The following is a 20,179-nucleotide window of genomic DNA, read 5'->3' as shown; positions in this document are numbered from 1 at the left end:
TGACCTCTCGGCCTTCCCCTTCCTCTCCTGGACCATCTCGGTGACCTCTGACCTCACAGAGCATCACTACTGAGTCTTCAGGACTGCAGGTCAGATCATATTACTCCCCTGCTCAGACTCCTTGTCTGAGCTCCTTGTCATTTGAAAAATCAAAGTCAAACCCCTCCACCTGGTTTACTAACCCAGCTGCTTGGGGGCCCTGGCCCCCTGCAGACCTCCCTGCCTGTCCTTGTCATTCTCATCCATAAGCTTTAGGTTTCCTACATATGTGTCATAAACTCCTGTGCACCCAGACTTTTGTTCAGGCTCTAGTTGCTCCCTGGAGTGAACGCTCTTCTTTCACTTTTCAATCTAGTGAGCCCTTTTTTTTTTTCTTAAGCCTGACACATGTGGGATCTTAGTTCCCTGACCAGAGATCAAACCTGTGCCCCCTGTAGTGGAAGTGTAGGGTCTTCACCACTGGACAGAATTCTGAGTCTAGTGAACTCTTAATCATCCTTCATGGCCCAAATCAAATATCCCCTCCCTAGTACATTTTGCCTCCCCTAGTATATTTCCCTCACCCCTTTAGCAACAATTCTTTTGGGGGGGCTTCCCTCATAGCTCAATTGGTAAAGAATCCGCTTGCAATGCAGGAGACCCTGGTTCGATTCCTGGGTTCGGAAAATCTACTGGAGAAGGCATAGGTTACCCCCTCCAGTATTCTTGGGCTTCCCTTGTGGCTCAGCTGGTAAAGAATCTGCCTGCAATGCAGGTAGACCTGGGTTCGATCCCTGGGTTGGGAAGATTCCCTGGAGAAGGGAAAGGGTACCCACTCCAGTATTCTGGCCTGGAGAATTCCATGGACTCTATACTCCATGGAGTCACAAAGAGTCGGACACGACTGAGTGACTTTCACTTTCACTTTTAAAAAAAATATTGGGCTGCAGGGTCTCAGTTCCCTGACTAGGGATTGAACCCAGGTCCCAGGAGTGAAAGCATCGAGTCCTAACCACTGGGCCGCCAGGGAATTCCCCATTAGCTACAGTTCTTTTATAGATGACTTTAGAACATCAGGTATGGTTAATCTTGTCCGCATCAGCGTCCTCCACTAGACTGGAATGTGGACTTTCTGTTCTTACTCATTGCTGGGCTGCCAGTGCCTAGCTCAGGATCTGTTACCAGTAGGCTCTCAAACTGATGTTCAATGAATGAACGAATGAATGAATGCACTGTCTGCCCATAAAAATAACTTCTTCCGCTATCCTAGAGGCGTTTACAACTCAGCGTGACACCCTCTCAAGACCTTGGAAGTGGGAGGAAGTGATCGTAATGCACAGGCTGTTCTGATGCTTCTAAAACTGGGTTGAATCTGGAGAGAGAAGGGAGCTGGGTCTCGGGCCAGAACATGGTGGCTCTTTTATCGTCCCGCCTTGAAGCGATCTTTGAGTTCATGCCCTTGAGGCAGGCCCTAATGAAACTGTTTATAGGTGAAAAACACCAACTCATCTGAGATGAGAAATGCCCACTTCGGGGCTGGCAGGATTAGTGGGGGCCCAGCCTAGCTTTGGGGATGACTGATTCACTTGGGAGTTTGGTTTGAGCTTTGCTTTCTCTTTCCTTGATCATTTTCCTTATTCCTCAATATGCCTGGCTCTGTCCATGTCTGTCTTGACCATCTTTCCAAAGCCGGGAAACCTCAAATGTTCTTGGTCTCCAGCCCTCAAGTATCAGTTGTAAATAACAGTCATGGCCGTGAGAGGAAAGTCTCCATCTCTGGGCCTGCCCAAGTGCCAGGCGCTGTGCCAAGCTCACTTGGTACCTTAGCCTGTAACGTCTTCCTAACAACAACTCCTCGTGGTAGGTACGACCATTATCCCATATTGCACACGAGAAAACCAGGATCCCAGAAGCTAAGGAATTTTCCTGAAACTACACAGCTAATAAAAATGGCAGAACCAGGATTCAAATCTACTTATGAGTTTCTTATGCTTTCCTGTGCTAGGACTACTCTGCACCCATACATCCATTCATTTATTCATTCAGTAACCATTTATGGAATGCATATGCTGTTATTAGTTGTTTTGGTCATTTATTCATTCCTGGCATTCAATAAATGTCTGTTGAGGGCCCACTGTGTGCTAGGGCTCTGCTGTAGAGATGAGACTGGAGTTGGCACTTGCGGTTGGCCGAGAGGAAGAGAAGGGTTCTCAAGCTGTGACGGAGGAACCCCTAGGGCTCAGGTGCACCCACAGTCCTAGTAAGGTTGAACCTGTGGCTTAGAGGTCCTGCAGTCTGGCAGTTTGGGGTGATGGTGCCACGGGGGCATGGGCAATGAGCCGGCATGCTCAGGGGTCTTGGGCATATTGAGGCATGCTTGGGGTTTTGGAGCTTCTTGTCTTATCTGCCACGGTTCCCTTTCCACCACCTCATCACTCCCTGCACCTCATTTCTGAAGTGGCTGACCAGCCTCTAGCTCAGCTGGTTATCCCAAGGCCTCAAGGAGTTCATCTCTGTGGAGGGCCTGGCACGGTCGATCGGACCTAACCCCGTCTGGGCATTTCTGATGCCATGGGCAGATGACCCTTGAGTCCGAGTCAGCAGAAACTAGACTGAGCCCACCTGGCACAGCAGCCCAGCACCCGGAGCTGGGAGTGGAACTCGGGCCGCCCTCCCCCTTTCACCAGCCTGGCCCGGAATCAGACTCGGATTTGACGAGTGATTCATAACCTGACGCTGCAGAAAGTTGTGCCGGGCCGCAGAAGGGCTGCCCAGGGTTTGTGGTTTTGATTGCAGGGAAGAATTCCCTCGTCGGCTCAGGGTAGGATAACTTACTTGTTGAGAGAGACATTTTCACAAAATAAATCCTTAGAGAAACCAGGCGCTGAGGCAGGGAGGCCTGGGGAGGGATTATCTAAATAAACCCCAGTTTTGAAGCTTCAGGCCCTGATGAATTGCCTGAGCCTCTGGTTGCTTCCTGGCTCTTGAGGTCCCCAATGACCCTGAGCTCTTTTTCAGTGGCACCAGTGCAGCCAGGTCCTTTCCATCTGGGTGATGTCCCCACCATTTGGCCTCTAGAATTTTCTTCAGCTAGGGTCACTGGAGTATGTATGGGTCTTTTGCAGGCTGGGTGTCATGATTAGTCTAACCCAAGGGTCCCCAGCCTCCAGGACCTAATGCCTGATGATCTGAGGTGGAGCTGATGTAATAATAATACAAATAAAGTACACAACAAATGTAACACACTTGAATCATCCCGAAACCATCACCTCCCCGCTCCCCACCCCAGTCTATGGAAAACTATCTTCCACGAAACCGGTTCCTGGTGCCACAAAGGTTGGGAACCAACTCTAATCTGCCTTTATTTTTTTAAAACAAGATTGCTCGCTAGACTTTGCTCAGGATAATTCTGCCTTTTGTGGGACCGTCCTGCCCATTACAGAATGTCTAGTACTCTGGTCTCCTGCCCGTGGAATGCCAACAGCATCCCCCTCCCCCAAGGTCATTGTGCCACCCTGGTTCTCAGATGGTTGGATCCATGGCCCTGGGTTCCTGCGGCCCTGGGTTTCAGATGGCACTCCTGTGGTGTCAGCAAGGAGCAAGCTTGCCTGTGAGTCTCCATTGTCATGAAAATGATCAGAGTTGCCACTAGACATTTCTAAATGCCAACCCGGGCTTCCCCAGTGGCTCAGGGGTAAAGAATCCACCTGCCCGTGCAGGAGACACGGGTTCGATCCCTAATCCAGGAGGACCCCACGTGCCATGGAGCAACTAAGGCCAGGCACCACAACGACCGAGTCTGTGCTCTGGAGCCCGGGAGCCTCCTGAGCCCATGCTCTGCAGCAAGAGAAACCACCGCGATGAGAAGCCCACACACCCCTCCCCATTTACTTCTACTAGAGAAAGCCTGAGTCTAGCAATGCAGACCCAGTGCAGCCAAAAATGATAAATAAATAAAATTCTTTTTAACAAAGACCTCTCAAAAAGAATCAGTTTATGAGTGCCAGTGCGGCAGAGGGGCACGGTGCCGAGACCCACTGTCGTCACCGCCGCCTGTGTCTTCCACACCCAGTGTCTTTCCATTCCTTGCACGCACCCTGCTGCTTCTTCCTGACCTGCCTGCCTGCCTTTGCTCCTGCCATTCCCCAGCCTGGAGTGCCTTCCCCACCCCTCCATTCACTTCCCGAGACCCCACCCGTCTTAGTCCAAGAAGCCGTCTGTCAAGAGCAGGCGTCTCTATACTGGCTCCTCCAGCCTCACTGCTGTGGGGCCTTGGCCTGTTCCTGCAGCTCCCAGAGCCTCATTCATTCTCCTCATCGGTGAGATGAAGGCCAGGACAGAGCTTGCCTCCCCCCACAACCCCACCCTGTAGTAGCCTGGTTCCTGCAAAGCTCTTAACTTGGTGCTGGTCAAGGGCCTGCTGCGGCCAAGCCTTCCCCTTGTTCACCCCACTGCTCCGCACTGGCTCTGCTCCCAGGCCCTGGCCTCCCCTGCGGGGGTAAGGGGGTAGTCCCATCCTCCTGCTCAGCCACAGTGGCCTGGTCACACGGGCGAAGAGGCTGCCCTGGGGCTCAGTGGGGACTGGCTACAGGCAGACAGTGGAGACTGGCTCTGTCCTGGAAGACCCCTGCCCCACCCCCCCACTTCCCCACCAGTGTCTCCCAAGGACCTCCCTGCAGCGGCACCTCGGGAGACATCGCCTCTCTCCCCCTTGGGGCCGTTGGGACTTGTCTTCCTAACCTGACACCTCGATGTCCCCTCCGCTTTATCCTCCTTCTAAGTAAAACTCCCTGCGTTCCTGGAGCCGTCTGCGTTCCCTCCCTCCAGACACCTGGCTTTGCTCCCCCCCGTCCCATGACCGACCCTCCCACCCCAAGTCTCCCTCTTATCTAAATCCCAAGCCAGCTCCTCTCTTCTTGGGAGATAAGGGGATTCCCTTCCCCCGCCCCCACTGATACCGATGTCACCCCTTAGGTGCTCAGTGCCTGACATTTAAAGTAACTTCTGGCACATAGTAGGGTGCCTGAATACTTGTCAAGCAGGTGCCTGCACTATGTGGGCCGTCTGGTCCTCTTTGGGGGAGATTTAGAACGAAATCTAAAAGCCTGAGAGAAAGCAAGATGTATTTGCTCTGACAGCCTGGTTTTCTTTTCAGCAAGAAAACTCCATCTATTTCTCACATCCTCGGATCCATGCACTCTACCTTCCTTGAGCCTGCGTGAGCTCAAGGACCATAGTGGGCTTGCAAAACTCAGCTCTTGGTGTGGGCAAGTCACAGGGTGGCTGCCATCGAGACTGCCCGGCTGATCCAGGAGGGTGCCTGAGAGAGAGGCTGGAGTCAGACAGTGTTTCTGCAGCCAGGGTGGGCAAAGAAGTTCAACACCCAGGTTTGCTCGGGGGGGTCTTTTTTTTTTTTTTTGGCTATGCCACATGGCTTGCGGGATTTTAGTTCTCTAACCAGGGATTAAACCTACACCCCCATCTGGTAGTCCTAACCACTGAACTATCAGAGAATCCCCACGGGGTTGGGGAGCAGCTTATTCCTTTCCTGCTTTGACTATAGTTATATGCACTTGTCCAGGCTTCCCAGGTGGTTCTGGTGGTAAAAAAAAAAAAAAAGAATTCACCTGCCAATGCAGGAGACGTAAGAGACGCAGGTTCATCCCTGGGTCGGGAAGATCCCCGGAGGAGGGCATGGCAACCCTCTCCGGTATTCTTGCCTGGAGAATCCCATGGACGGAGGAGCCTGGCGGGCTACAGTCCACAGGGTCACAAAGAGTCAGACACGACTGAGGCAACTACGCATGCACGCGTGCACACTCTCTTGGCCATTCAGTTGCCAACAAGCCTCAACAGAGCACAGACGTTTTGCTGGGCACTGTACTTTTGGGGATGTGTTGGTTACTAATGATCACATCAACCCACAGCTCAGTAATGCCCGGGCCATTTCTCTGTCCTGATAGACTGCTGACCTCCAATACCAGGAGGCCACTCTGCATACACTTACTTATGTGAGACCCAGGCCGAGGCCTTTGCCTCTCTGAGCCTCAGTTTCCTCCTCTGTGAAATGGGATAGTCGTTACTGCTTCACAGTACCTTTGGGAGGATTAAAGGAGATGGGAAAAAAAAGCTCTGAGTACAGTACCTGGCACATAGTAGGCCTCTTCCTACACCTCCACAAATGATAATTATATCTGCTTCTGGACTGGGAGCCTGGTATCCATGTCACTTGTTAACAGAGCCACATTTATCTGAACCCCCAGATTGCCCATAGGAGATCTGACAAAGAGTTCATAATTGATTTGTGAATTTTTTTTTCTAATAGAAATCACCCAGTAATATTAAAAATAATCAAATCACATTTCATTATTAACACAATAAATTGCCTCCATCCAAAATATTAAAATCACCCCACATTATGATTTCCCTAAGAAAAGATTAGAGCAGTGACGTGAATAAAATCAGTCATATAACCCGTTTGGAAAACAATTTTGCAGTTTCTAATACAGCTAAACATATGCCTATCCCATGGCCCAGCAGTTCCACTCCCAGTTAAGTATGTACTTAAATGAAATGAGTACACATGTTCACTAAGGCAGGTACCAGACTAGAATGTTTACAGAAGCTCTGCTCAAAATAGCGCCAGACTGGAAAAGACCCAAATGCCCGTCAGCAAAGACCAGGCACATACATTGTGGTGAAGCCACACGATGGAATACCACACTGCAGTTAGAAAAAAAAAGCACAAACCAGGAACTTCCCTGGTGGTCCAGTGGTTAAGAATCTGCCTTCCAATACAGGGGACACCGGTTTGATCCCTGGTCAGGGAACTAAGATCCCACCGGCAGTGGGGTAGTTAAGCCCATGCACCCCAGCTTCTGAGCCCACTTACTCTGGAGCCCGTGCACCACAACTAGAGAAGCTAAACTTCACAGCAAAGACCCAGGCAGTCAAAAACTAAAAAAAAAAAAAACCACACACACACACACAAATTGCTGATAACACAAAGCATGATGGGTGAATCTCAAAATCATGGCACTGAGCAAGAGGCCAGGCACCAGAGAATCTGTACGGCATGGTTCTCTTTCCAAAACTTCAAAACCAGGCAGAACTCGTCAACGATGATGGAAGTCAGAACAGTGACTGCATGCGGTGAAGGGGGTCATTAATGAGGAAAGGATAGGAGGAACTTGCTGGGTGGCAGTTACTTGGGTCCATCCAGTTGAGAAATTCGCTGGACTGAACATGGATGGTTCTGTGCACTTTCGCTGTGTATACATTACACTTCAGTTAAAAAATGAAGAAATCCAGGGACTTCCCTGGCAGTCCAGTGGCTAAGACTCCAAGCTCCCAATGCAGAGGGCCCCGGTTTGATCCCTGGTCAGGAAAGTAGACCCCACACGCCGCAACTAAAAATCTCTCATGCTGCGACTAAAAGTAACCCCACATGCTGCAACAAAAATCAAAGATTCCGAGTGCTGCAACAGGACCTGGCGGAGCCAAATAACTAACTAAAACTACTATAAATAAGTGAAGAATCCAAAGCAGTCCCCGTCTCCAGTCTATAACAGTGTGACCTTGAGTGACCAACTTCACCTCTCGGAGCCTCAGTTTCCTTCATCTCTACAAGAGGGTGACCTTCCCCACATTATGGGGTTATGCGAAAGTAATGAGTAACTTCAGTCTGAGCAGGGCCTGGCGGGCAATGGGAGCCTATGTTGACATTGTCCAGAAGGGCCCCAGGCTGGGTCTCAGCTGGGTCAGCAGCTATGAGCATAGGAGGAGCCTGGTGTCTGTACCCACGGATGTGACCAGGGCGTCTAGCTGGCACTCATCTGGTTTCTGTGATAGTCTCTAGCTTATCTTCCAAAGTATATCTCCCCTTCTGCCCCCCACCCGCCACCCACAGCAAGCAGCCTGAAAGTGGTGATAAAGCGGGATCAATTTAAACTTCTCTGCAGTCTACCCAGGCTGGGAGAGAGAGACGACTAATCCTGTGATTGTCCACTCTGCTCTGATCAAAAATCTGGGAACGACCAAGTGCCTGCTAAGGGCTGGGCCACGGGCCAGAGTGGAGCCATGGGAAGACCACGCGAGGTGTCTGCCCTCAAGGAACCTGGAGGCTGGTTGCAGAACAGACAGTCGTCAAAGAACCTCACACACATGGGACCACCGCATGGACTCCAGCAGATTGGTAGGGAGGCCAGGGAAGGCTTACTGGAGGCAGTGACACACGGGGTGGCCTGAAAGATGAGTTGGGAGCTGACCTGGCTCAAAGGGAAAAGGAGGGTGCACCAAAGCAGGGGGATCAGCCAGGGCAAAGACCCAGCTGGAGTGTGGATAGCTGAAGGGACCTGGAGTGGCTGGAACTGAGAGGTAGGGAGGGCGAGGGGTGGCTGAGGCCACCCAGTACCTCCTCACACTTGGAGCCCCAGGAAACCCTCCCTTCCAGAGTTTTCTGCAGGGGAAAGATGAGACGGTGAAATAGGCCCTTTGCGAAGAAAAACAGAGCCATCTGACTGACTGCCCACCGAGGGCCGTATTCTGTGCTGGGCCCTCGGACCACGCTCCCGATCCTGACTGCCTCCTGCAAGGAACTCGCTCCCCGCTTTCAAGATGCAGAAGGAGGTCAGGGAGGTGTTAAGCGTTCTCTTCATGCGCTTAGAGCTGGGAGTGGAGGAGCTGGGATCCAAACCTAGCTCTGTGTGAGGCCGTGTACACACACTTCCCGTTGTGCCTTTCTGATCTACAACAGCCTCCGGGTGTGAGCCGACTTCCCTTCTCAGCCTCGCTTTCCTCATTTCCGAAAAGCTATTAGGGGCCAGCCCTGCCTGCCTCCTAGGGGGTGTTGCCAAGGCAGACGACATAAAGGATGAAGTGACACGTGGGCAGAGTGGGCAAGCCCCTGTGTCCAAGTCTCTCTCTGTGTCTCTCTTTTTTAATCCAAGCCTCTTAGAGAAGGGGAAACTGAGGCTCAGAGAGGAAGACTGGCTGGCCCCAGCTCACACAGCCGTTAGAGGCAGGGCTGGGATTGCAGCTCGGGTTTCTGCACCAGCTGCTGCGTACCAGGAACCCAGGTGGAGTGGCGGATGAGGCCTGTTGCTATGACCTCAGTCCCTGGGCCGGAGCCCCAGTAAGGCAGGCTCACGTCTGTCCATCGTGGTCAGAGCAGCTCTGGCCCACAGACAGGCCCAGGCCAGGTTAATTGTATTTTTGAGAGCTCACTTATTAAGCACGTTTTATGTGCCAGACACTGCACCCGGTGCTCTTATTGCCTTATATTATTTAGTCCTTGACATTGCCCCACTGCTGATAAAGTGACTCGCCCGAGATCAGGCTCAGTCAAGGTCTGTTGACTCCGGACCAACCAGGCTGTTCCAGGAACTCTCTGTTTTCCTGGCAGGACACGATGAGAGGGGCCTGGGGTCCTCCCAGTCCCATCTGTCCACACCTTCACACGGGCCCAGCAGAGGAGGGGTGGGGGTCTGAGATGACTCACCCATCCAGCGAAGCAGAGCAAACACCTCTGAGTGGCATGTGGCTGTGAGCTGGCATTGCCAGACCCCCAGTCATCAGGGACCTCTGCCAGCAGGGGCAGCCGCGGGAGAGTGGGCAGGCGGGCCGTCGGGATTCCACTGCCTTCGGGGAGCTCGGGCGTGGCTTGTCTCGTCCCCTGGAATGAACGCTTTGTTTCCTCTCGTCGGCGGCATGTGCTGTGGAGCCAAGCCTGTCTGCCAAGGGGAGGCGCGGGGAGGTTAGGCAGGCCCCTCTCGGCTATGTGACTTTGGGCAAGTCACCCCACCTCCCTGTGCCTCAGTTATGTGGCTGGGAGATGAAGGTAATAACACCACCTGGTAGACTGGCCTCCCTGGTGGTCCAGTGGCTAAGACTCCTCGCTCCCAAGGCAGGGGCCCGAGTTCGATCCCTGATCAGGGAACTAGATCCCACCTGCAGCCACTAAAGGCCCCCGCATACCATAACTAACACCTGGCACAGCCAAAAAGATAAATGTTAAAAAGAAGTCTACCTGGCAGAGTTGTGCAAAGCCAGCGAGAAAGCAGACCTTAAGGGCCCGGCAGAATGACATGATGGCTAAGCACTGGTATGGCTCGGGAGCCAAATTCCCTAGTTCAAATCCTGGCTTTACCGTTCTCTGGCCACTTGAGCAAGCAACTTGTCCTTTCTTGCCTCAGTTTCCTCATCTGTAAAATGGAGGCAGATAATCTTATCAGGGCTTCCCTGATGGCCCTGATACTTTGCGAACAAAAGTCCGTCCAGTCAAAGCTTTGTTTTTCCAGTAGTCATGTATGGATGCGAGAGTTGGACTATAAAGAAAGCTGAGTGCCAAAGAATTGATGCTTTTGAACTGTGGTGTTGGAGAAGAGTCTTGAGAGTCCCTTGGACAGTGAGGAGATCCAACCAGTCCATCCTAAAGGAGATCAGTCCTGAATATTCATTGGAAGGACTGATGCTGAAGCTGAAACTCCAGTACTTTGGCCACCTGAAGCAAAGATCTGACTCATTGGAAAAGACCCTGATGCTGGGAAAGATTGAAGGCGGGAGGAGAAGGGGATGACAGAAGATGAGAGGGTTGGATGGCATTACTGACTTGATGGACATGAATTTGAGTAAGCTCCAGGAGTTGGTGATGGACAAGGAAGCCTGGTGTACTGCAGTCCATGGGGTCGCAAAGAGTCGGACACGACTGAGCGACTGAACTGAACTGAACTGATAGCTCAGTTGGTAAAGAATCCGCCTGCAATGCAGGAGACCCCGGTTCAATTTCTGGGTCAGGAAGATCTGCTGGAGAAGGGATAGGCTTCCCAGTCTAGTATTCTTGGGCTTCCCTGTGGCTCAGTTGGTAAAGAATCCGCCTGCAGTGCGAGAGACCTGGGTTTGATCCCCAGGTTGGGAAGATCCCCTGAAGAAGGAAAAGGCTCCCCACTCCAGTATTCTGGCCTAGAAAATCCCATGGACTATATAGTCCATAGGGTCGCAAAGATTCAGACATGACTGAGCGATTTTCAACTCACTTCAATCTTATGTATTTTGCTGGGTTACTATGAACATTCAGTGTGTTTCCACACATAAAGCTCTTGATGCCCAGCTCAGAGTAAGCGTTCAGTAAGTTTTGCCTCTTGCTCTTATTTCCCTTCATCTTCCCATGTCAAGCTGCCTCTTTTCTCAATTAGGCTGCTGGGAAACTCAAAGCAAACGTGACGTACTGATTACAGTCTTTATCTCATCCCAGATTCATGGAACAGTTCTCCTTCCTTTACCTCTAAGGGCTTTCTGGATGTTCTTTTAACATAGGGCTTCCCTGGTGGCTCAGCAGTAAAGAATCTGCCTGCCAATGCAGGAGACTGTGGGTTTGATCCCTGGGTTGGGAAGAACCTCTGGAGAAGGGAATGGCCACCCACTCCAGTATTCTTGCCTGGAAAATCCCATGGACAGAGGAGCCTGGTGAGCCACAGTCCATGGGGTCACAAAGAGTCAATCACGACTTAGTAACTAAACAACAACAACAGCCTTTTACTTAGATGTAATTCAAATGTCACATATTTTTTAAAGTGATAAACTTCCCTGTAATTCTTTCTAGTAATAATACAGTATATGGTATTTTACAAGGAGGGCACGGCAACCCACTCCAATATTTTTGCCTGGAGAATCCCATGGACAGAGGAGTCTGGTGGGCTACACTCCATAGGGTTGCAAAGAGTTGGACACGACTGAAGTGACTTAGCATGCATGCACGTGGGATTTTATGAAAACCAGCAGGGGAAGTAACACACACGATCGAGCCTCTTCTCTGTGAGCCCCTGTCTTCATGCATTCCTTTGTACTCCTGACTTTGCTGGATATCAGCATCTATTGGTGCCCTGGAAAAAAAGGAAAGAAGAGCAGAGACTGAGGCGTGTGTGTTCCCTTCGGAATCTTCCTCCCTCTCACTGCCTAGCCCAGGGCTGGGCATGTCATAAACATCCAGCAGAGACCTCGTAGCTAACGGAGGAATTCAAGGTGTTCAGTTCAGTTCCACAGGTAACAACAGAAAGTGTTTTTTGGTTGTCTGTTATCACAGATCCAGGCTGGCATCAACTCCCACTGAGGAAAGCTGTCCCTCCTGGTTCCTCTTGGAAGGAAAGGAAGAGGAAGCTGAAGGGGTGGGGCCCCGGATGGAGAGGGGAAGGGACACTACTTCCTCCCCGTCTCAGGGTGCTTAGGTCCACCTGAGCCATTATTCCATTCATTCATTCAGTGAACACTTTTTCAGCCAGACCTCCGTGGGGCTCCATCCCTGCACAGGGGGCTGAGGGCGCTGACCAGAGTCAGAGTCCCTGCCCTCATGGAACCCTAAGAAAAGCAAACAGAAGGATGGGATGGGGAGAGAATGCGTGAAGTGGTCTAATTACTGTAATCAAGACACACAGCTTGACAAAGGACTTTTTTCTCAAAGTTTGAACTTATGTATAACAACAGCTCTCCTGTGTTAAGTGCTTGTTATGTGCCCAGAGCTGTAAGTAAGGAGTAAGTATTAGTTGCCCAGTCATGTCTGACTTTCTGCGACCCCCTAGACTGTAGCCCGCCAGGCTCCCCTGTCCATGGGATTCTCCAGGCAAGAATACTGGAGTGGGTTGCCATTTCTTTCTCTGGGGGATCTTCCCCACCAAGGGATCGAACCCGGCTCTTCTGCATTGCAGGCAGATTCTTTACCGTCTGAGCCACCAGGGAAGCCCAGAGCTGCGTGTGTTAAACCCTTAAGCTGCATTATCATGTTGACACGCTCACCAGCCCCCCACCCATTAGGTAGTTTTCTCCTTATTTGGCGGATGAAGAAAGGGAAGAGAGCAGGGATGTGACTTGCCCGAGGCAGGTCAGAAATGGAATGTGAGGTTCAGAATCCTTACTCTTAACCTTGACCGTGTACCACCTCCCAGTGCAGAGAAACAGAGTGGGATGGTTTAAATTGGAGCCAACAGAGCAAATCCAGGCCAGGTGGTGGCTGCGGCGGCGGGAGGACGGTTCTCAGCAGGTGGGGGAGAGGAGGACCGACCCTTCTGTGGCCTCAGAGCCCCGTTTCTTCCTGGAGCTCCAGGTCATCAGAGCCAGACTTTGGACGTGCTTCATCCCGTGCTCACCAGGGTGTCCAACAGGGCAGACTCTGGGGGGAACACGGAAATGGCATTAAATAACAGTGAATCACACGGTAAGAAAGTTCCCCTTCCCTTCCCCTCCATGCCTGCTGATTACTCACGGAGAAAGTCTCTGGTTCCTGCCAACATGTCTCTAACACCTCTCTGACAGCCCCTAATCTCCCTTTTCAATAGGAAAAAGCGGGCCTCAGGCTCAGCCCCGACCCGGGAGCTGGAATGCCGGGGCGCCATCTCACTTCACCGTGCCTGCTTTGTTTATGTATTTTTGTTTAACAAACACATGGACAGCCCTTACGGAGTGTCGGTGCTTTGCAGACACCAACTCCTTTCATCCTCATAATAACGTGATGAGCTCAGCATGGTTATTATCTTTGTCTTACTGATGAGTGAGCTGAGGCACAGAGAGGTTAAGTAACCTGCCTGAGGTCACACAGTTAGCAACGATTGGAGCAGAGACTGTGAACCCAGGCAGCTGGCTCCTTAGCCCCAGTTCTTAAACACTTCACCAGACTCTTTCTGGTAGAGGAATCAGTGCAACTTCCCTGGTAGCTCAGACAGTAGAGAATCTGCCTGCAATGTGGGAGACCCAGGTTCAATCCCTGGGTCAGGAAGGTTCCCTGGAGAAGGCAACCCACTCCAGTCTTCTTGCCTGGAGAACTCCATGGACAGCGGAGCCTGGTGGGTTACAGTTCATGGGGTCGCAGAGAGTCGGACACGACTGAGCGATTAACACTTTTTCACTTTCACAGTAGCAGCCTGATTTTTCCTTGACTAATGAATTTATTTCAGTAAAACTAGGTGAGTCCATTTAAAAATAAAAGGTATCAGTAGTTCAAGTGGTTATGTGCATATGGCCAAAGTCCTAAAAATCGTTCAGGAATAAGTGAAGTCTGAGGCACTCTGGTCAAGTCAGGGCCGTTTACATGCCAGATGGGAAGCTGAAGCCCAGAGAAGGACAGAACCAGCCCAGCATCACACAGCAAGTGAGTCTGTGAAGCACCTGGGCAGGTGGGGCTGTGTTGCCACCTGCAGCCCAGGCACGCCTCCTTCCTGCAGTCAGGGCTGATGGGTGCCAGATGGCTGGAGCCTGAGGGGTACTCACCTGGCCGGAGGTATCCAGAGCTGTAACAGGATTCCCATTATCTCTGCTGTTACCGACACAGGGAGACCGGAGCCCTGAGACCCAAGCCCACATCAGCATTTAGGTCATGGCTGAACTGACTGCCGTGACATTCTTTACCTTCTCTCTCAGGTCTAGTTACAGCCTGGGTGGGGAGCTGTCTTCTGCCTGCTCATTACCTTCATAACTTTCTAGAAAGTTCCACACCTCCACCATGCAGAGACAAGAGCTGTGCGTGCATGTGCTAAGTCACTCCAGTCATGTCTGACTCTGTGAACCTATGAACCGTAACCCACCAGGCTCCTCTGTCCATGGGATTTTTCAGGCAAGAATACTGGAGTGGGCTGCCATTTCCTCCTCCAGGGGATCTTCCTGACCCAGGGATCAAACCCAAGTCTCTATGTCTCCTGCATTGGCAGGCGGGTTCTTCACCACTAGAGCCACCTGGGAAGCCTGACATGAGCTTACCTGGGCTCAAATCCTGGCTCTGCCATGGACCCACCCTCAGCAGGACTGCCAGCCCCTCTGAGCTTTGCTGTCCCCGTATGTAAAGTGAGGATGAATGAGACCAGGGAGATGTTGGCTGGAGGATGCCTGAGGGGAGGTGTGCCTGCTGCACAGGAAGGCAGGCGCAGATACCTCTGCTCAGCTGCCCTTGGAGTCACCAGGCCACAGGGCCACCTCTGTGTCCTGGAGGAAGAAGAGTCCATTGAAGAGGAGAATGAGTTGGGGTTATCATGCATCACAGAGAGCAGAAAACTGAGATCCCACGTAGGGGGCCCAGCTTCTTCCAAAACCTGGCACTGCTCTGGAATTCCACCCCGTGGGCCATGGCTTCACTCCCAGGCTTTGGACGCTGGCTGACCACTGGCTCCGGTAGCCTTGGCTGGGTGGTTTCTCCTCTCTCAGCCTCAGTTTCCTCATTTGTCAAGTGAAGCCTACCATGCAGAGTTAATGTGAGACTTAAATGTGATGGATGTCGTTTGCAACGTCTGAGGCGCTCTCCAGATGTTATTTATGACTGGCTCTATTCCTTGTGTAGACAGGAAAATCACGGTACGACACTCCTACCGTGTAGACAGGACACGGAAGGGAAATAAAATCCCCTTTCTAGTGAGAGCCTCTGAGAGGGGCCTGGAGGAGCTGGATCTGGGGTCGTGTTTTATTTCCGATTCCTTCTTCCAGCCAACAATCTTTTCTCGCCCGCTACTGGGTATGGAAGACGGAGCAGGCGCTCCAAGGTGGGGTCGCCCTGGGTTTGCACCCTGGCTCCCCTACCTCCTGGCTGAGTGACCCTGGGCAAGTTGCTTCATGTCTCTGAGCCGTCAGGTTCCTCGACTATAAAATGGGAATGGCCTCTGCAGGTTGCACTGGGGATTAAAGGAGCCGATGCGTGTGAGATGCGTGGTGCACGTCCTGGCCCGTGGTGGGCACGTGAGACATAGTCGCCTGTCCATATCATACTGTCACCATACAATGGGCCCTCCCCCAGGCTCTCATGGCTGAGTCCTGTGGGTTCGGTGGGCATCCAGATGAGTTGGTCAGCCTCTGTCCTGGTGGAGGAGGCCTGGGGGCCATGCCCAGCCGGGGCAGTCAGAGTCAGGGAAGACTTTCCTGTGCAGGGTGTGGGGGAGACGGAGAAGACCCCCCTGGCAGACGGACCAGCTCGGGCGCAAGCTCAGGGTCCTGAGAGGGGCTGCACTTGGGCTGCGTGTTGGGCGGGGGGAGACGGGAGATGAGGTTGCTGAGTCGACGGGCCCCCCGGGGACGCTTTGTCGGGGAGCTTGACAAGGTTAAGGATCTTCCCCGAACATCCTTTCACTTCCCCTCAATAACCTGGCGCGGATCTATCATCCCTGTATTTATCTAAACCCTTGCTGGACCCATTTATATCTTCAGCCTCTTCGGCTTCACAGGGTAATGAGCTCCAGATGTGGGAAGGGGGGGCCTTCCCGAAACCTCTACCTTGGGCCCAGAGGGTGCCGGGATTGGGGGCCGAGGGGAAGGCCTCAGGGGCTGCTCCCCAAGCCTGGCTTCATCCTTCCATGGGCCTAAGACCCGAATTGAGGTGGGCATAGGGCCCCCTGGGGGGTTCCAGGCTACTGAGAGACCCCCCCAGTCCCAGGCCTGAGTGCTCTGCCTGCCAGGGCGTCTGTGGGCTCCTCTAGGGGCACCCACTCCAGGGGGGAGATGGCAGAGCCAGGAAGCTCTTTCTAGCCACAAGGAGAGCAGGAATGTCCCTAAACCAAACCAGAATGTTCGGGCTTTAAGGGGCTCAGAAACCTTTTGTCCTGTGGTTCCCACTTGTCAGTCCCAATTTCTGCTGTTCTCCACTTGTGGTCTCACTGTTCTTGAAATGACTCACTTTTCTCCTTACCGGAGTGAATGTATTAAGAAGGAAAGCCCGTCTTCCTGCCATAAATAAAACATCGATGTCTCTTGACACAAACAGAAGGTAACTGTGACTATAAATACAATAGAAGCAGCACGGGGTGATTACGGTCCATCTCGAGCCTGACACTTGCTGTCTTAGCTCGGCTCCTGCAGAAGGGAGAGGGGCCTGAGATGGGGCTCAGGGGGCCAGTGGGGCACAGGGGAGCAGGCAAAGGGGATGCAGGAGCAAGTAACGGGGCTGTCACTGCTGTGGGCCACTGGGGCTTGGTCTCACGGGGACCCGGTGTAGGATGGTGGAGACGGACCTCAGCCTCGCCAGCACCTTCACCAGCCAAGGTTACTCCTGGGGAGGTGTTTTCTCGCCCATCCCCGTTTGCTGTGTGCGAGGGGGTGAGGCCTCTGCAAACACCAGGGTGGAAGCGAGAGGGCTGGCAGGTGAGGAGAGGAGCAGGTGAGGAGTGAAAGCCTCCAAGGCAACTCTGCACCGGCCCCGAGCTGAGGCCCGCTCACCACTCTCGCTTAAACAGAGCAGCGTGTTTCACAGGGGCGTTGACGTCTCAGCAGCCCCCAGGTGAGACTGTCTCTTTGAGGGAGCAGGGGATTGGAGGGAGCTGACGAGGAGATGTTCTCCCTGCATAACGTCCTAGGATGCAGCCTCAGATCCCCCGAACGCCTCTCAGACTTGGCCACACAAGCGAACAAGCTCCCAGAGGAGAAGGGACTTGTCTAAGGCACGTCGGAGCTAGAAAGCTGGGTTCCCCTTTCCCTGCCCTGACCCGCCTTCCCTGAATTCATGTTCACTCACTTTTTTATATAACAGTTTTCTTCAAAGCAAACACCAGGAAATATTTTCAGACTGATACAAAAGAAGTGAAGTCACTCAGTCGTGTCCGACTCTTTGTGACCTCATGGACTGTAGCCTGCCAGGCTCCTCCATCCATGGGATTTTCCAGGCAAGAGTACTGGCATGGGTTGCCTTTCCCTTCTCCAGGGGATCTTTCCGACCAAGGGATCGAACCTGGGTCTCCAGCACTGCAGGCAGACTCTATTGTCTGAGCCACTAGGGAGTCCCGGTAGGTACAGGAGAGGGGATCCCCAAAACTAAATGGGCAGGAGGCTACTGTCAGCTAAACTGTGGTCTGTGGAAAGAACCAGAGCCTCAGAAAGGCCCGCTGTCCCAGCGGTCTCTCCTCCTCTTCACTGCCACCCCCACCCCAGCCCAGCGCCTTCAGGGTGATTTCTGACTTCCTGTCCTTAGAGAAATGACACAGGACAAAGAGGAGAGCTTTCTCTCTGGCTTCAAGAAGGCTTCCTGGGAAAGCTGGATGCATGGGGTTCAGATCTATCTTTCTGCTCCCAAATAGTCATGTGACCTTGAAAAATTACTTTCCTACTCCGGTCCTCAGTTTCCTCATCTGTAAAATGGGGGTAATACAACACCTATCTCATAGGAGTGTTTAGAAGATTATATCCGAGGATTCATGTAAACGCTAACTGTCCTGGCATAGCACTGCATGTGTTTGGTGATATTATTATTGTTATTAAGCACGAGAAGAAAGGAAGGAGACTAACATTTGTTTAGCCCTTTTGAAGGGTCAAGCACTGTGCCTGCGATTTGCATAGTTCATCCTCCACGATCCTCAGGATCATTCTAGGAAGGTAGTTCTTTGTCCGATGAGCAGAGAGCATAAGTGAGGTGCCCAGGGTCACACTGTTGTGGGGGTGCAGCCCGCATCTGTCTAGGTACCCGGATGTTCACTGCATGGACTCAGGCCAAGTGTGGACGTGGGGACCTGCAGTAAGAGGAGCTGAACTAGCATAGCAGGGGGCTCCAGGGTAGGGGTGGGAGACAGGCTGGACGAGGCAGCGGGGCTGGCTCAGGAATTCCTGGAGAAGCAGCTTGCACTCTCTCCCACGGGCGCTGAGGAGCCACCAGCAGGCCACAGGCAGGGAGTGACATGATAAAAGGGGTGTTCGGAAAGGCTCTGCGCCGCTGCGGTTTCAGGATGGATGGGCGGCAGAAGTGTCCAGAAGGGAGGCAGGAAGCCCAGGCTGGCGGCAGGACTGGAAAGGTCCCTGAGACGCTCACAAGGGACCCTTAGTCAGACTGACCCCGGGGGCCCTGGAGAAGGCCCAGCGAGGTCAGGGCTCGGGGCCAGAGAGGCTGACTGCGCCCCAGAGACTCAACCCTCCTTCCCTTTGCCAGTTTTTGGCTTTATCTGGGAGCCTCCGGAGGGCGTCCCAGCTGCCTGCAGATTTATGAGGTGTGGGGGAAGCTGGCGGGGGAGGCGGCATGGGAGACGGGCCAGAGGGGAGATCGGAGGATGCTCTCCAGCCTCTGACGTGCTTTGACCCCTCTGCCACCCCACCGCTCTGTCACCGTGACCGAGAGCCTGCCCTGGCCTGGGCCAGGCCCCGCGCCGGCACCTGCTGCCTCAGTTTCCCCTCACGGACACTCTGGGGTGGGGGTGAGTAGAGATGGACCACATATGAGAATCTTATTAGACGTGAGGAGGCTGGCCCAGCTAGATTCCCGAGCCGCCAGGAGGAAGCCGGAACCTTCTGTACCAGGGTCAGAAGATGTCTATGAAACATTAAGAGGAGGTTATAAACAGTATGTTGAGTATGATTCCGTTTGTGACTTTCAGGGGCATAAATATGCATTTGTGTCTCTCCGTATACATTTTATGCACAGCGAAATGTCTAAATGATATCTAATTGTGATTGCCTCCGGAGAAAGAGCGGCGACTTTTCACTTTCTACTCCTCTAAATATGATGTTTCACTGTCTTGTAATAAGCATGTATTTTTTTTTCCACTTAAAAACTGTGTTTTTAAAATTCAGAGTAATGGCGGGGGGCGGGGAGGGCGGTGAAGTCAGGGAGAAAAGGGAGGGGCTTCTCCGTGCTCATGGGTGGTGGGTGGCGTGTTCCATGCTCATTGCCAGGGCCTGAGGGTGCTCAGAGCTCAGGTCATTCTCTGCTGAAAACCCTGCGCCCCCTACTGCTAGAGACCCCACCCTCAGAGGGGAGACAGTGCTGATCCACGTGCGGACAGGTCCTTGGGAGTGTGGAGGTGAGTTGGGTCTGTTAAGAAGGGTGTCCCAGAGGCAGTAGACCTTGAAGTCTAATAAGATTTGACTAGATGGAAAAGAGAGCTGAGCCTCAGTTTTGTCATCTGTGTAATGGGAATGCTAAAGTTATTCAAAATCAGACTGTGCTCATTCAGTTCAGCTCAGTTGCTCAGTCGTGTCTGACTCTGCGACCCCATGAATCGCAGCATGCCAGGCCTCCCTGTCCATCACCAACTCCCAGAGTTTACCCAAACCCATGTCCATCGAGTCGGAGATGCCATCCAGCCATCTCATCCTCTGTCGTCCCCTTCTCCTCCTGCCCCCAGTCCCTCCCAGCATCAGGGTCTTTTCCAATGAGTCAATTCTTCGCATGAGATGGCCAAAGTATTGGAGTTTCAGCTTCAGCATCAGTCCTTCCAATGAATACCCAGGACTGATCTCCTTTAGGATAGACTGGTTGGAT

The 20,179-nt window shown here is 52.5% G+C and overlaps 1 protein-coding gene across 3 annotated transcripts in view; it reads left to right on the top strand.

Moving 5' to 3' along the window:
* Positions 1-20,179, top strand: part of EPHB2 (EPH receptor B2) — a 226,802-nt gene that overhangs the window by 35,472 nt on the left and 171,151 nt on the right. Inside the window, exon 1 of one of the 3 annotated variants that reach the window (XM_044938132.2) lies at positions 12,968-13,183. The exons of the other annotated variants lie outside the window; for them this stretch is intronic. Coding sequence (XP_044794067.1) covers positions 13,156-13,183 — 28 coding nt within the window. The 5' untranslated portion in view covers positions 12,968-13,155. Of the gene's footprint in view, positions 1-12,967; positions 13,184-20,179 lie in introns of those variants that run through there. 3 annotated transcript variants of the gene reach the window in all.

The sequence above is a fragment of the Bubalus bubalis genome, chromosome 2 (assembly GCF_019923935.1).
Source record: "Bubalus bubalis isolate 160015118507 breed Murrah chromosome 2, NDDB_SH_1, whole genome shotgun sequence".
NCBI classification, from domain to species: domain Eukaryota; kingdom Metazoa; phylum Chordata; class Mammalia; order Artiodactyla; family Bovidae; genus Bubalus; species Bubalus bubalis.
The sequence above is the reverse complement of the archived record's forward strand: the minus strand, read 5'-3'. Positions and strand labels throughout refer to the sequence as shown.